At 39.9% G+C, this 17,768-nt stretch overlaps 1 protein-coding gene across 3 annotated transcripts in view; it reads right to left on the reverse strand.

Moving 5' to 3' along the window:
* The window catches only part of FBN1 (fibrillin 1), a 265,245-nt gene that overhangs the window by 111,156 nt on the left and 136,321 nt on the right, over positions 1-17,768 (reverse strand). For all 3 annotated transcript variants that reach the window (XM_086320774.1, XM_086320775.1, XM_086320777.1), the window contains 6 exons: positions 14,362-14,520; positions 9,640-9,819; positions 8,896-9,036; positions 6,784-6,903; positions 3,372-3,497; positions 1,495-1,617 (listed from right to left, as the gene is read on the reverse strand). In XM_086320774.1, coding sequence (XP_086176900.1) covers positions 1,495-1,617; positions 3,372-3,497; positions 6,784-6,903; positions 8,896-9,036; positions 9,640-9,819; positions 14,362-14,520 — 849 coding nt within the window. The remainder of the gene's footprint in view (positions 1-1,494; positions 1,618-3,371; positions 3,498-6,783; positions 6,904-8,895; positions 9,037-9,639; positions 9,820-14,361; positions 14,521-17,768) is intronic.

A 17,768-nucleotide genomic window follows, 5' to 3' on the forward strand; every position in this document is an offset into this window, starting at 1 on the left:
TATGAGGTCATAATGTGCTCTGAAACAGTTACATCAGCATCATCTACTGGCCTCCCTGAAGAGGCTGTGGCCTGGGTCACTGGCAGCCTGTAGGCATCGAAAGGGAATCTTAGCAAGCTCCAAGGTAAGAGGAGTGTGTGTTCTCAAAAAAGGTCTGTTCACAAAGGGGCTTTCACATTTCCTTGTGTTATTTTATTTGGAAGCCTAGCTCCAAATATTCCAGCAATCATTCCCTTCCCCTTTCTTTCTCACTTGTACAGCACTTAATCTAACAATCTGGTGCTTTGTTGTATGCTGTCTTAATATTTCCATGTGTTAATCTTGTCTTCCTGACTATAAGCTCCTCCCGACACATAGCTCAAAAGTACAGAAACTTCTAATTTTTTAAAAAAGAAAAAAGTTTCTCTTGCTGTGAAGGCAGATTTGCACACTATTAAGAGCCACTGATGTGAAGGTCATAGAGAATGTAGGTAAACAACCAGGGGCTAGAAGCTCTTTCAAGCCTAGAGAAAATACACATCATGCAGAAGACTTAGTAAACACAAGGCTTTCTACCATAACATCTTTACCAAAGCTGCCCACCAGGGGCACTCAGAGAAGCACCATACAACTTGCTCCTGCCTTCTCAATCTTGAATCGCTTGACACTCTACACTTATACATCTGAAGCTACAAGCAGAAGGCTTTGAATGCATGCCGTATTTTAGCAGATTTCCTGGACCTGTTTTGAGTATGGTGTTCCTTGAGAGTCTGGTTCCAACTCAGATCTTGGACACACATGCAATAGTTACTCATCCTTAACTACATTAGGCAGGAGACACCAAGCACAAACTTATCTCTGATGACTTTGCTCAGGACCTCAATGTTCAACAGCACAAATAAAAATTTTCATTTTCCTTCACTACCTGGAGCAAAAAGATATTCCAAAAGTTACAGAACTAAACAATGGTTCCTGGTTCCTTTATTTCTTCTGTTTTATCTTATTTTCCCTTTTTGCTTAATGTGACTTGATAAAGTTTAAATAAGTTGTGTTTCTTAAGGTATTTTGAGGCAATTACTAAGAGATCATGGTAGTAACTGTCTACAATATTTTGTTCAGTGAAGATACAAGAGGTGGCAAATGACAGCCATCAAGAAGCCAACTGCAATTATTCCTCAACTACAAGGAAGTGATGGAACTCGGTTTATGCAATAAGATGCTCACGGCTGTTGGTAGTCCAAATGAAAGTTCAGCTTCTCATTAATTTTCTATGGAGCCTGAGATTCTTTTGAGAAGACACCAAAACACTCTTTCTGAAATAAGAACAACCTTCTGAGTATAAACCGTAGCTCTCTGGATGGCTTAACTTAAGAAGAAGTTCCAGACAGGTTTACTAATCCAGAACTAATGGTACTATAAATGGGGAGAATTAATAGGGAAATGTGGTAGCTTTAAGCAATGTAGAGAGGAGAAAAAACAGGTGAAGAATATGACTGAGAGTTTCATAGCACAAACCTTTACAATAACGCCCATCTGATGCCAGCTGAAATCCAGGTTTGCAAATACATTTGAAACTGCCATCTTCGTTGATACACATTCCATTAAGGCACATATTCCTTATGCTGCATTCATCCATATCTGAAAAATAGAGAAGATGTATTGTCTGAACAACCAGATAAGTAAGCTTACAAAGGAAGCCAATCTGGATCAATATAATTTTATTTCTTCACATATCTCTACTTCTTGTTATTATTGTCTAAGGTTAATTTTCATCCAAATTATAGCATACAAAGAGAAGAGTGACATATGAAATATGAATTTAAGTTCTCAATTTTTGACCTGTGTTTGCAAACTATAGGCCTAAACTATAGGACGTGGATATACATATACACATATGGGCTTCCCGGGCGGTGCTAGTGGTAAAGACACAAAAGATGCGGGTTCTGTCCCTGGGTTGGGAAGATCTCCTGGAGGACAGCATGGCAACCCATGCCAGTACTCTTGCCTGAAGAATCCCATGGACAGACAAGCCTGGTGGTCTACAGTCCATAAAGTCGCAAAAAGTTGGACATGACTGAAGCGACTTAGAAAGAATGCATATATACATATATATGTATACACAAACATATACAGATTATGAAATATATATGTATATATGTATACACATATGTATATATATTACATTCATGTAGAATTATATAAATATGAATTTTCATATAAATACTGGGTTGGCCAAAAAATTCACCTTACAGAAAAACCTGAACAAACTCTTTGGCCAACCCAGTATATATATTTAGAGATTCATATAACTTCTAATATACTGAAAATAAAAACAAAATCAAAATTAAGAATGATGAAATTTGAAATGTATTTAGGCTACTTCCTGATTCTTTGAAAAGGAGAAACCAGAGAACTGCTTGTAGTTTGCATTTTAATAGGGGTAGGATTTTTAAAATGCAGGACAATTATAGAGCACAGCCATGACAGCTAACCCTTAGGATCCCTTGATCATGGGATATTTCTTGAAATTCATCAATATGCTGTTTGATTTAACATTGCAGCTCTTAGGAGGCACTTGCTCTTCTAGACACAGTGTGTTTTCACTTACAGGCTTTAGTCAGACCAAAGTAATTTATGATTTTTTCTTTTTTAAACAAGATTCTATCCCAACTGAGAATTTTGGCATTAAGTCTTTGAATTGAATCACTGAGATAATATTCTGCCAAAAATGTTTCTAAGAACAATTTTGAAATTCTTTTAATGTATGAATAGATTCTTGGGGTCTTTCCCAAAGACGTTGGGAAAGATGATAAGGAGCATTCTTCATTTTTTGCTAAAGGTCTAAGAAGTAGAAACTCATCAGTAATTGTCATATTCTCAATTTCAGAAAAAATAGGCAGAGGAAAAGACAGAATGAAAAAGCCCAACTCAAAGTCAGGTGATTAATTCAACAGGCAATATGAAGGCTGACTCTCAATCATCAATATTTCTCTCAAATTTTACATTTTCAGATACTCATTAGTAATATTTCATTGCTACACACTTTAAACAAAAGACTTTTAAGTGACTGAAGAATGCATGATATTAGGTGTGCTCTATTTTTTTTAATGTACAAATTCTGTTTAAAATTCATAAATAATGATTTATGCTATAGAAGTTTCATCATTAGGAATCTTTGAAAAGCAAGCTTGGCTCCTATACTTAAAATGTTACTTGACTCACACAAAAATGAATTAAAGGAATTAATACTATTGAAAACTTAGGTTTCCTCCCAGATAACCACAGGTGAATATATACCTTTTACTAAGTATTTGACCTTGTCTTGTTAAAGGTTTTTGGTACTGAAACTGCACCGGAAAAAGCCAAATAACATTATTATTACATTGTATTACCTTCACAGTTCTTCCCATCTCGTGTGACGTGAAATCCTGCATTACACACACAATGGAAACTGCCATCCGTGTTGATACAACGTCCATTATTACAGATACGGCCATTCTGTAAACATTCATCAATGTCTAAAAAGAAAGAGTTAAAAAGAAAGAAATAGCTTTATTTAGGGGATTTAAAATTATTTTACTGCTCCTTCTCACCATCTCCAAACTCATGATCTTAGTCTTGGGTTTCAGTTACTAAATAACATCCTTTAACATAAATTCAGAATTAAACAACATGAAATATAATTAGGATGACTAATAAAAGTTTGAAAGACATACAAAAGAAAAAATGCTGACATAATAGCATTCAATTTAACTCTAATTTCTAATAAGACTCCCTAAATCTCAATTCTGTAAACAAAATAGGTTCTTCTGTATCATTTCCTAGCTAATTTAATGAGCCAGAATATATCATTATTTACAGTGAGCTTTGGCTGATGTCTTTTAAGACATGATCAAAAAGGCAAATCTGATGATAGCTATATCAGAATAATTAAACAGAAATGCCATTTAAAAAAAAAAAACAGTTAAAAAACTTAATTCCATCTGAAAACTATCAATCATTTGGCTCTTAAATGTCTATCTTCCTTATGGCAATTCTGGTCCAAATACAGTTTTGTTTATAAATTCCTAGTCTCTTTTATAACTTTATGAGTATTCTGTCTACCAAACAAAATATTGGTACTTCGGGGATATTTTCCCGTTTTTTTCTTTTGTGTTTAAAAATTATGCCAAATTAAATAACAGAGCAGGATACAAAAGTGTTAAAAATGACAATAATTCAAACAACCTGCATCTGATCTCGCATTTAAAGATTAATAATTAACGTAAAGTGGACAACAAGGTACCCTGGATTATCTATTCCCCTCAGTTTCCAGGCTACATGCCTGGATGAACATCAAAGGGGATGAACACAAACCATCCTGTCTACCGAGCACATAACCTATGCCAGGGCTTATTCCCCAGGAGACAGAGGCCAGGGCGCTGAGCAGAGCTGGATGGGAGCAGACCTCTCCACGCTGAGTGGGGGCCACGTGTCCCTGGGTATAAGTGCTCTAAAAGTCCTCTGGGCGACAAGAATGTGCACTCATGGCATACTGGTTATTCTGACTGTCTATCCTGTGTCTGCACGGTGTCTTGTGGTTGACCCTCAGACGCACTTTCTTTCTGGGCAGATCCAGCAGTGGTTTCCACACGAGTCATTGGACTAGCTGAGGCAGTCTGGGCTTTCCTTCTGTCTGATCTTTGTGCCAACAACCTACAATCGTTTTCTCTCTCATTTATTTCTTAATCCTTACTAAAATCTGACTCGCTCCATACTCTAAAAAAAAAATAGTAAAAAGCCACATATTCTTCAGCAGACTTTTTTTTTTAAAGATTTTATAATCTACTTTTTTTTTTTTTTTTTAAGGATTCTGTAATCTATGGAGGCCCAAGGATAAAATAAACAGGATAAAGAGTTCAGCTTTTTCTCTCCTCGCTAATTTGAAAATGCTATCGGGGCTCCGCTGCCTTACAAAAATAAATGAAAAGCTTGCCATTCAAAGTCTCGTCTGTGTTTCTGTATGTTTCTACTGTCCCCTTCTGTTCAGTTCCTCCTGTCCTCCTTCTCAGCTGAGCCTTTCTGACCATTCTGTGACCACTGTCATCTATCTCCAAATGTGAGCATGTTATCAACTTCTCGTGTTTGAGATAAACTTAGCACTAGCTCTTAAAGAACACAGTACTAGAGGCTTTTAGGTCATCCTCAGTCTCTAATAAATTAAGTCTCAGACTGATGACAGTAACATGCACCTACACTCAGTGGTTCCCGCCCTAGAAGAGTGCTTTCAATAATGTCTTCTATTTGCTTATTTACCAGTGCTGTCTTCTGAAACACTGGTTTCAGCTTATTTTCCACTATTGAAAAATGCCTAATATACTGTGTGTATGCACTGATTATTTTAAACAAAAGTCATAAAGAAGGACCTAAGCTCAGTTAAAAATTCAAACTATACTTGTAATTCAGTAAGTAGACTATTAATAGAAATATTAACAGGTTCAAATGTTGTACTCCAGGTTTTTCTGCTCAAAATTGCCATTTATAAGTAGTGTACTAAGATACACTGATGGCAAGAAATCTCTAAGTCAGAACCAAATTCAAAGATTTTGAAAAGAGTCACTAATAAAAAAAAAAAAAACAGACTTGTATGTCTTCAACTCATATAAAGAACTTTTTGCTAAAAGAGGCAAATAAAATTAACTCATTAATGGCTGACAAATTTTTAAAGCAATACAAACTTCCTCATATTTCCCTGTATTTAATTTCAACAGAGAATTTTCTTGCCTTTATCTGCCTTTACTTGATCAATGATAATAGATCATTCTGCACCAAATTTATAGAGATATAGATATTTGAGTCCCCTGAAGTGGGAAGCACATCTTAATTATTTCTATCTCAGAAACTCAGTATAACATTGCTATATTTTAAATGGATAACCAACAAGGACCTACTGTATAGCACAGGGAACTCTGCTCAATGTTATGTGGCAGCCTGGATGGGAGAGGAGTTTGGGGAAGAATGGATACATGTATATGTATGGCTGAGTCCCTGCGCTGTCCACCTGAAACTCACATCGTTAATTCGTTGTACTACAATACAAAATAAAACATTAAAACAAATAAAAAAGAAACTCAGTACATTAAAGTCATCTAAGATGACTTTTGGGTGGATTAATAAGTCAACTACTATACAAAACTGAAGGCGAATTTTTATGAGGAAACTTTACAGCAGGGCTTCTCCAACTTTAACACGTGTAAGAATCCCTGGAAGATCGTGTTCAAATGCTGATTTGGATTCAGCAGGTCTCAAGTGGGGCTTTAGTCAGTGCACGTCCAACCTGCCCCTAGCCGATGCTACTGCTGACGACATGAATCAGCAGCAAGAACTTACAGGCATTTCTTATCCTTCAGGCCTTTCCATTCAGCAACTAACTGCAGAAAATTTCACCTGGAAGTTTCCTCTGCTTTTCTGTCAACAAAGGACAACCCTATTCCCTAGCTTTCTGATTAAAATTTAAGAGACAATAGTGATAAGGCAAAAAAAAAAAAAAAGGGGGGGGGGTGGGAGAGGTTGGTAAAAAGAAGATATTCCCATAGGCACAGAAGCATCTTTTAAAAAAACTGGAATGTTTGCCAGATTTTATGATGTAACATAAAACTATGATGTAACATAATTCGGAGAAACAATATGTGGAATTAAGTGCAAAAGGCAATGGGAGTATCTTAGTCTCTCCAGGCAAGGGTTATTTAAGCTCCATGGAATTCCTCCAAAGCAAACTCCTTACTTAGCATACACGTCCTCATGCCAAGCTCAGACTGAACGTACCTCGGCACTCTGTCCGCGTGAGTGTGCTCTGATAACCAGGTCGGCACTGACAGGTGTAAGAGCCCTGCGTGTTAATACACTCGCCACCAGCACAAGGGTTCTTCTCACATTCATCAACATCTGCAAGGCACAGTATATTTTAGTAATAAGTTAGATGCCCATAACTCTAAGACCATTTTGTTGGTTTCCTTTATATGTTAAAACACTTTCAAGAAATAAATAGCGTAATGAAAGGTTCCTTTTTCTTTCCACTACAGTAACGGTGTCACCAGCCACTTGAAGACTTGGTAGGGTTGAGCAGTTAAAGTGTATTATTTTCCTGTGTCATTCTTCAGAGTAAAATGCCAAATAGTAGCAACCCAACACTCCAAGCTAATAAACATTTTCTCTTCCCTGGGTCTGGTCTAAGGGAATCAAACAGACTAACATTTCAGAAGTGGCTCCTGGGTAGGATTCCATGTGTCTCTTGAAACTCATTACTTCAATAAAAAGAAGGCCCAACCATATCCAAGCATTCCTTTCTGAGTTGCTTTAAGAGTATTACAACAAACCATGAGCTATCGCAGTTTGAAGGACACATCTCGCCCACCATTGAGGATGCCACCACGGCCACCTTGTCCCCAGACAGGCTCTCACTAGTTTTACAGTCATTTAGAGCTACCGGTATACTTACAGATAAACTGGCTTTTATTCCTCTGTAAAGATGAGGAGGATAAGGCTTATGGAAGATAACCCACTTGTCTGAAGTCACAAGCTTCTTGTGGCAGATTCAGGTCTGATCTCAACCCTGAGCTAGATGTTTCCTCTCCCACCTAGCTCTGGAAGACCTCTAAGGATTGAAGCATTCTCTCCTAGTGGGCTACTTAAAAGGGCTTTCGAAAACATTTTATTCTTGCGTTAGATTTCCTTCCTTCACTAACTTCATTGCCTTGTCAACAACTTAAAATTCCTTGCTTCAGTCTTTAACGACTAGCTAGACATAGTTGGCGAGTTATTCACTCAAATTAGTAACATATGCAAAGTTTCATAATTTGGGGGTATTGTTAATGCTTTGTTTTAATGGTCAGGCTTCAATACGATGTCTTAAGTTAGAGTTACCAGCAATGCCTTGAATTCGTTTTACAATGAAAGTTAAAAGCCACTATAGTAGGCATAGGATTTTCCTGGTGGCTCAGTGGTAAAGAATCTGCTGGTCAATGCAGGAGATTGGCTTTGATCTGTGAGTCAGGAAGATCAGCTGAAGAAGGAAATGGCAACCCACTCCAGTATTCTTGCCTGGGGAATCCCATGGACAGAGGAGACTGGTGGGCTACAGTCCATGGTGTCGCAAGAGTCGGACTCGTCTTAGCAACTAAACAACAAGAAACAACAGTAGGCATAAGAATGCCCCCACAAACATGTTCATGTCCTAATCCCCAGAACCTGTGCAATACGCTACATGGCAAGGGGAGTTAAGTTAAGCTACTAGTTGGTAGAATATCCATTCCTCCTGAAATACACAGCTATGCTGTGCTGGGCTATGCTTAGTCACTCAGTTGTGTCCGACTCTTTGTGACCCCATGGACTATAGCCTACCAGGTTCCTCTGTCCATAAGGATTCTCCAGCAAATAATACTGGAGTGGGTTGCCATGCCCTTCTCCAGGGATCTTTCCAACCCAGGAATCGAACCCAGGTCTCCCACATTGCAGGCAGATTCTTTACCAACTAAGCCCCCAGGGAAGCCCAAAATACAGCTGGGTCCAGTGTAATCACAAAGATACTTAAACGTGAAGGAGAGTATTAGAAGAGAGAACCAGAGAGAGAGAAATTTAAAGAAGCTACACTGCTGGCTTTGAAGATAAAGAAACAGCCCTTGGGCCAAGGAAACAGGCAGAGACTTGGATTCTCTCCAAGAGCCTCCATAAGGAACATAGCCCTGCTGACACCTTGATTTTAGCCCGGTAAGAACTATGTCAGACTTCTAACCTATAGAAACATAAGATAATAAATCTGTGCTGATTTAAAGGCACTAAGTTTGAGGCAATCTGTTACAGCAGCCATAGAAAACCTATCCAGTCACGGAGCAGAGCTGCAGCAGCCCCTCAGTGCCAGCCCAGTGGTTCATCACGTACCAATGCACTCCCCACGGAGGTCCAGCTGGAATCCTTTGTTGCACTCACACCGGTAGCTCCCGGGGGTTGGGATGCAGCGTCCATTTTGACAGAGATAGCGAAAGAGCTGGCAGTAATCAGTGACGTTGACTGGCAGCACCCCTAAAAGAACAGCATGAGACCACATTAAAATTATTTAAAATTAGAGCATCTTTCATCAGCACCGAATTCCGTAATAACAGGGAAGATGCTGAACCTTAAAGGAAGGAGGACACTCGCTGGGCAAAGTTTATCTGGTACCAACAGAGAGTGTTTCCATTCCTGCCTACAGAGAGTACCTGTGCATCCCGGCACATGCAGCCAGGTACTACAGCCCAGCAGTGGCCTGCTCCTCTGCCCGCTTCTCCCTCCACCCCCCTGCCTCATGTTCAAGCCACCAGTTGGCGGGAAAAGCTTAATATTTAACTACTTGCAAAATTGCTTTGCATGATATGTAACCCAAAGTGTAATTTTACACCTCCCCTCTATGAATCAGATTCAAATCTCTCCCACAATATCAATAACAAAAGGATGCTAATTTCCGGAGAATATGAAACTGTCCATTTTCCTCTATGCAATAGGCCAGTTGAGAACTTTATACATGAGACTGTGTAAATGAAATATTTAAGAATTCTACATTTAATGACTTAAGCAGCATAAACAATGACAACAAAATTAACCTAATTAATGCAAGAAAAGTGACGGGATGACTTTTTGAATTCTTACTTGGTGGTTCCCGCGATGGATACGGATATTCCACTGGTGGTCGAGGGATCATGATTTGAGGCCCAGGAGGAAAGCCAGGAGGGACAGGCTGAACGGGAGGAACGGGGCCAAGGGGTGGAGGAGGGTATCCTGGCCTCTCGGGAATTACCATAGGGACGGAGCACAGCTTGTTGAAATCCTCTGGAAAAAACACAATGCAATAGCTGAGCTACAGCATATGTCACAGGCCCATGGGACTCACCCTTACTGTTTAAAGGAATTCTGAATAAAACTGATCCACAAATGATATAGGTCAACTGAAGAAAAGGCAAAAAGCCAACAGACTTCATTCTCATCCTAATACCTAGAGTAGCAACCACAACCACACAGCAACTTACCACCATAAGTCTTTACCTATGTCAAAACTGACCTCGAGGTAGAAAAGAGTAAGATGCCATGATCTCCACCCAGTCTTCCCACCCATGGCTCCCACAGGGCTCTAAAGAACACGTGATTTATTTGATGTACATTGGAAAGCTGCTGGTGGTCTTTAGTGGGGATGAGGCATGATCAGATGAACATTTTCAGAAGATCATTCTCATTGGATCTGGAGAAGGTACCAGAGAGAGACAAGGCTGCTGCAGAAGACCAAAGGCAAGACAAGGATGGCTGGACCGGGGAGCTAATGATGGAACCGGACAGAAGTAACCACATTTGAAGCATATTTAGAGATAAGATCAATGGATTGTGCTCAGGGAAGGAGTAAATGTCAGTAAATAAGGGAATAGGAAATCATAGGAAAGTCATAGCTGAGGAGAACAGGAAATCAGGAGTCAGTTGTAGTTTTCCACTTGAGAAACAAGGTTGACGTTGGTGCCGTCTGCTGAGATGGGAAAAACTGTGATGGGGGCAGGTTTGGTGAATAGAAGCCAAAAGCTGAACAGATGAATTCTGAGATATCAGACATCCACATGGAGATGTCATATAGCAGTTTTATAAGAGAGTTTGAAGCCTAGAGAACAAGTCAGGGCTGCTGCTAAGTTTGGGGGTTATCAGTGGTCATGGGGATGGGTGAGCTCCCATGAGGAAGGTGTGGAAAGTGAAGAGAAGGGAGTAAGGAGACAGAGCCCTGATGAATACCTATTTGTAATAGACAAAAAAGTGACAGAGAAGAAACAGCCCACGGGGCAGAAGGAGCATCAAGGGTGATGATCAACTGTCTCCCCTATGACTGCACATACAGACTCATTCCTTCTTTCCACCATGCCAGTCCTTTATTAGAATAAATCATGTTTAGACTTGTGGCACATTTCAGGGGGTGGGGGGAGCAGGGAGGGAGACTTCCAAACTGGTATTTTTAAGCAGGATTCAAGTTTTGAGAAGGGTATTTACTTAACTATCCATTTTCATGTTTCCTACAAATAGCCGTATTTTGTCATAGTTCACTTCAAAAAGTAAACTATATGACTTTTAAATTTTCTTTTTTCCCCTCTTTCCAGGATGTTGATGATTGTATTACCTCTGTCACACAGGAGTTCTCCCATAGATACATTCCACGCTACCTTCACCCATTAATAGAAATTAGGCTAGCATTTTTACTTTCCTTGTGGACTAAAATCTGACTTATTCAATGACACAGTAATATGTCTTACTGAAATGTATGCATATTTCAACCTCATTGGACGTATTGTCCATTAACAGTTGGCTAAACATACCTAGCTACCATGTACTTTGTTGTTATTTTCTGATTCATTACTGAAACTTTTTCAATTATATCTGACATTTCCAACTCAGATTAAGTTTATGTTTTCAGAGAATTCTCCTACTGCATTATTGATCTGGAATTTTAATCCACAGAGATTCAGTAATGCCTGACTGTATTTGGAAAGGATTTATATGTTGTTTATGCTTCCCTGAATCAGAATGCTACAATCCCTGTTTTCAAATCACAGTGATCTTTATTATAGAATTATTACCTGGATGTGCCATATCTATCATTTCCTGGCTACCTGCTTTCTTACAACTTTCTACCTAAGACTGTGCAGCATTTTAACCAAGGATCATACCTAACTCACAATTAATTCCTACTCTCAGCCTTACCTGGAAAATTGCACACAAGAGGAATTTATTAACTATGATAGATTTAGTTGAATTGCAATTGTACTTAGCTTCCAAGAACCAATCAATCTTCTTTTTTAAGGATCTTTTAGGATTCCTATAAAAGAAGTTGGATAGCTTATCAGCATTCCTGCTAATTTGGTTATATTATTTTAGAGTGTGTCAGTCGCTCAGTCATGTCCGACTCTTTGTGACCCCGTGGACTATAGCCTACCAGGTTCTTCTGTCCAATGGAATTCTCCAGGTAAGAATACTGGAGCGGGTTGCCATTCCCTTCTCCAGGGGATCTTCTCTATCCAGGGATTAAACCTGGGTCTCCACCATCGCAGGCAGATTCTTTACCACTGAGGCACCAGGGAAGCCCAAGCATGCCATTAAATTCATCTTAACCTCTCCACGATAGTATATCAGTCTGGGTTCTGTACTTTTTCCTACTTTAGGAACTTTCCATTGAGCCCCTTTACATTCAGAATCAGCAACATGGGGCTAATTTTGTTCAACTGATGTCCATCTTTTCTATCTGTATTTAACTTGGAGATGAAACTGATTTTTTTTTTAAGTGAAAAGCTGACCAATCTGAAATAATCCTTCTTATGTTATCATTCTTCATGAATTAAGAACCTAGAGCTCTGTGGTATTGGTAGGGAACATCTGAACAAACAAACAGCAAACACACATATCTACCTGAAAACTAGTTTGCCCTATCCATTTGCTCTACTCTGAGCCTATCTTGGGGTTGTACATCTTTCAGTGGTACCCCTGAGAGAGCAGCTCCCTGGAAAGTCACAGAGGGGTACCAGGCCTTCTGCTCCCTGTGGCCTAAAGTAAGTCTTCAGGCACATACGCCTACTCTAGTCCTCCTCCTACTATTCAAGGCCTGATTGAGACAGGAAAGAATTCACATCAATGCTGCTGATTCCTAAGTTAACATACATATTTAAAAAGCAATTCTCCTGATATCCATGCTGTATGTCTTAGTGGAAAGTCATGTCTTCTAAACAGTGATCTACTATATGGTCCCCCTAATGAACTAAGGAGGCAGCATTATATTTTTAGGCTGTAGACAGTCAAAATATATGGCAATCCATAGCTTATTATATGTTAAAATACATTGAAAAGACTTTCTTGCTTTTTTAATCCATATATATAATTCTCAATAATAAACAGAAATTTAAAAATAACAGCTGTGAGCAGGTCTATAATCCATGATCTTGGGGCATTCATAGTCTGTGAATAGCACACTCTGAAGTATTTCATTAACTCTGCATTCATCCATTCTCATATTGATTTTCTCTCCTAAAATTTCCTGATTGAAACACACTTTCAGGAACCAGACTGAGAAGAAACTATAACCCCAGTTTTTACTTACAACTGGTGGGAAAGATGTCACCTAATAAGTTGTACACTACCCGAATGCCTCCCATCAGTAAGTTTTTGCCAAGTACTGGTGAAGTGTTGAAAAAGCAGAAGGAATGTGGCACTGTAATGATGACTGAGACCCCCCAGTGAAATTTATCAGCTAGCAAAAAAGCAATATAGGAACACAGATGGGCCCAAAGCTGAGCAGATGGTATCTGTTTCATAGCAACAGTACAAACCTAGAGCACTGAGCTAGAAGGCAGCACTTCCCGCTGCGGCTATCTTGGGATGTGTGTGGATTAGGTCATATCTGAGTGGGAGCTTAACCAACAAGAGGGCATATAATAGGTAGAGGTGGCAGGGGTGAGGAGTGGGCACTAAGGACCTGAACTGAGGAGAAGTTTAAGAAGAAAGGATGCTTGAGTTGAGAAATGCACAGGCTGGGTTCAAGGAAAGCTGAATTATATAATAAAGCTACTACAAAGAACAAGAATTAAAAGATGAACTGGGATCAGATTTGGAGACTTTTCGGCTAAAAAGTAAAATTTTATTTTCAAGAAATGGAGTGACTTGGACCACTAGATAAGCCTGAGTTTACCCTGAGAAAAATTTTGTGGATATCTTTCTCTACATTTTCCCCACACACAATTTTTTAAAACTGAATTTCCGTTGAGTTAGGCTTTGGAAAATGTTCTGTGACAGCTGTGGACTTCACAGAGACCAGGTAGGAGGCTACTCAAATAGTCCAGATGAGAGAAAATGAGCTTTACATGGAAATGAATAAGACATGGAAGAGGAATCAAAGCAAAGCAAACAAACAAAAAAATCAATAGGACTATTTGGCAAGGAAGAAGAGGGGAGTGTCAAATATTAGGGCAGGAAGAAATTTATATCCACAATAACTCACCTGAAAGGCTCTGAATGAGTTGACTCTTATTCTAGTGAGCTTTTGAGCACTACACAAGAACCGAAAGAAATACATGAGGATAAGGAAGAGCCAGTTCTTCCAGACTGGTCAGGTTGCTAGCCAGTGGATATTCGCAAGCTAAGTAAGATTCTAAGTACCTGAGAACAGTGTCATGTGTACAGACCTCTGTGTTTCCCCTGTTCACTACCTGGGGAAATTTCTCTGAAGGTCCTCTCTCTTATTTTCTGAAATCTTATTCACTTACCCCGGTTTCCACTAGAACTGCAGCATGCACGTTATCACTAGGGCTTGCAGGGGTTGAGATGAGATGCTCTGTGGATAAACGGAAGGGCTCTTACCAGTTGCTCTGATGGGACACATCTCGGGGGCGACCGTGACCCCGGGAGACCAGCACCGGCCGACGTCACAGCAGCACTGCATCTTGGTGATGGACTGTGGCAGCTGGTTAGAACAGCGCCCATTTGCCAGAGCCGTGTAACAGTATCCTGGGCGGACATCTGAGAAGACAAAGAAACCCCCACACACGCGTCACTGAGATCAAACTTAGGGAAGACTCTCTCCTGCCCCCACAGCTCCACATTTCCCTCTGGGGCTGGGGTGGGGTGAACAGACTGACGGAAGCAGCAGTGCCCTGGAAGGGAAGCTGTGCGCCCTGCACGGGAACAATGCTCCCGTTCCTCTGTTCCTCTGGCTCACACCTTCTGCCCCTAGGGCTGGGGCGCTTGGCCCAAGTCCCGCATTCCATCCCCAAGGTGGGGACGAATGATTATAACCATATGGACCATCGGAAGAGAGAGATGAAGAAAATCCCTGGCGGTGACAGAATCATGTCTCTATACTGAAGGGAGGCTGTGTTGTCCTTTCTTTCAAACCACTTAATTTGAGCCATTTTAGGCAAATGTTGATACAAATCTATTTTAAAACAATATGAAGTCTGCATGATAGTCTACATTTCTAAAAGATCTTATTTTTCAGTCTGAAACTTGTCTTGAAACTTCAGTCAGACTTGTGAGATTGTTTTTTTGAAAAGGAATGAGCCACTTTGCAGTCAGATCCAACACTTGTTAGGTAAGATCTCCTTTGGTCCTGAGGCCCTAACAGATTTGATAAGGCACTAATGATATACAAGTTCAAAATGTACACAGTTGCAAGTTCTTAGTGCTAAAGGATACAATAATTCTTAAAGGAATTAAAAGTTTATTTTGGCAGAAAGGTATCTTCTCAAAGCAACAGAGGAAGATGTTTCTATCACTTTTAAAAAAGATTTATTTATGGCTGTGCCGGGTCTTCGTTGCTGTGCCGGGCTTTCTCTAGCTGTGCACAGTGGGGGTTAATCTTTGTCGTGGTATGTGCGCTTCTCATTGCAGTTGTTCTCTTACTGTGGAGCACAGGCTCTAGGCACACAGGCTTCAGTACTGGCAGCTCACGGGCTCTAGAGCACAGTCTCAGCACACAGGCTTAGTTGCTCCGCAGCATGAGTGATCATCCCGGATCAGGGATCAAACCAATGTTCCTTGAATTGGCAGGCAGATTCTTTACCACTGAGCCACCAGGAAAGCCTATATATATATATGTATATATATATATATACACACATATACATATATATACACATACATACATATATATAGGCTGTATATATATATATATAGGATGTGTGTATATAAATATATATATACACACATCAGTTTTACAGGGTTACATCATGTCTGACTGTTGTGACAACACTGACACACTGACGTACTACTCTGAGCTACCAGAAAAGAGCCCATGACAAAGGAAAAACCTAACTGTTCCACGACCCTTTGAGGTCATGCCATGGAGTAGCAGAGGCAGGGAGCCAACTGCAGAACACCTTGATCTGTCATATGTTAGGGGTATACCTCTCCAAGTAAAACGTATCTCTGTACAGTTCTATAAAATAAACTTTTGAAATGTAACCAATATTTTAAATGTAGAGTCGGACACGACTGAGTGACTGAACTGAACTGAACCAGTATTTTGTCATATGAAGGAATACAACTGGGAAATCCTTTTGTAAGGTGAAGAATTTTTTTATAGTAAAAAAACCTGTCCCGATGTTTCCTGTAAGTCTGCACATCAACCATCATTTGACCAGAGAGGATCAGACCCATAATTGCTTTCATCTACATCATTCTTGATAGCATATTGAAAAGCAGAGACATTACTTTGCCAACAAAGGTCCGTCTAGTCAAGGTTATAGTTTTTCCAGTGGTCATGTATGGATGTGAGAGTTGGACTGTGAAGAAGGCTGAGCGCTTTTGAACTGTGATGTTGGAGTCCCTTGGACTGCAAGGAGATCCAACCAGTCCATTCTGAAGGAGATCAGCCCTGGGATTTCTTTGGAAGGAATGATGCTAAAGCTAAAACTCCAGTACTTTGGCCACCTCATGCGAAGAGTTGACTGATTGGAAAAGACTCTGATGCTGGGAGGGCTTGGGGGCAGGAGGAGAAGGGGATGGCAGAGGATGAGATGGCTGGATGGCATCACTGACTCGATGGACGTGAGTTTGAGTGAACTCCAGGAGTTGGTGATGGACAGGGAGGCCTGGCGTGCTGTAATTCATGGGGTCGCAATGAGTCGGACACGACTGAGTGACTGACATCACTCTTGAAAACACAAAGCCTTAAAATCTTACAGGTTGCAATAAATTAATGAAAGACAAGGAAAAAACCAAGGCTAACTTTGAAACACTTAAATTATTAATGTCAAGTGAAGATGGCTACAACAAACCTAGACAAATCATTAAGAGAAAAGTGTGGGTCAGCTTTAAAGGATATGAGATTATTTCTAAAAAGTACTTAAAACCACTAGCATGTATGAGTATGCTTTCCAGAAATTTTTTGTGGTCCCAGCTCCTGCACCTTTGGTCAGACAAACAGTCTCAGCAAAGAGGCAGAACAAGTTTGATCCAGGGTAAATGAATGGAGAGGGGAGTGAAGACAAAGAATGCTCTGTGGAGATATGGGTGGCATCTCCCCTAGGAAGAAGGGGGAGAAACAGAACTTCCTGCTTCCTAATTTGCATTGCCTTAAAGCCACTAATACATCATATACTTCAGGATTAATATTTTGGGCATGAAAGCCAAAGACTGTTAAGAATGGGAAGAGATGTTCAAAAACTGGCTTATATCCCAGCTTCAAGTGAATTTGGTGGTCAAAACCCAGTATAAACACTTGACCAAAATTTGTATATACAATTTTCAGTGTGGGCTATCTTTCAGAGCAAAACTGAGACCTACAGCTGCCAACTGCAAACTCCTAATGAGCTAATGTCTATTATTTTGCAAATTATCTATGATATTATTTTACTGCCCAGATGGCTGACTTATATGATAAATCAGTTGGTCAGAGGCTTTTGAACAAAATGGTGAATGCTGAGGCTGGAACAATTACCAACCACATTTGGGTTGCTGGCAGGTCCTGATTTATACATGGTACCTGCATCTACAATAATCATTTTACTAGTTTTTCTTTCTTTTTATTTTGAAGGAGGGGTTCTGTTAAGAGAATACACATTCACATAACTTATAACTGTAAAGAAAACCAATGGGAAGATTTGTGAAAAGCAGAAACCATTCAGAGGGAACTAACCGTTGGACACACCAGCCTGAAGTTTTGTCATCAGATGGCAGTGCCAAAGGATCTGGTGCTAGATCACTTTGCCCAGAGGATATGGGGTGGCTTTAAAGTAATCTAAAGATTTATAGGAATTGGAACTGAG

The sequence above is a fragment of the Bos grunniens genome, chromosome 10 (assembly GCF_055505025.1).
Source record: "Bos grunniens cultivar Pamir isolate PY7600 chromosome 10, Bosgru_T2T1.0, whole genome shotgun sequence".
NCBI lineage: Eukaryota > Metazoa > Chordata > Mammalia > Artiodactyla > Bovidae > Bos > Bos grunniens.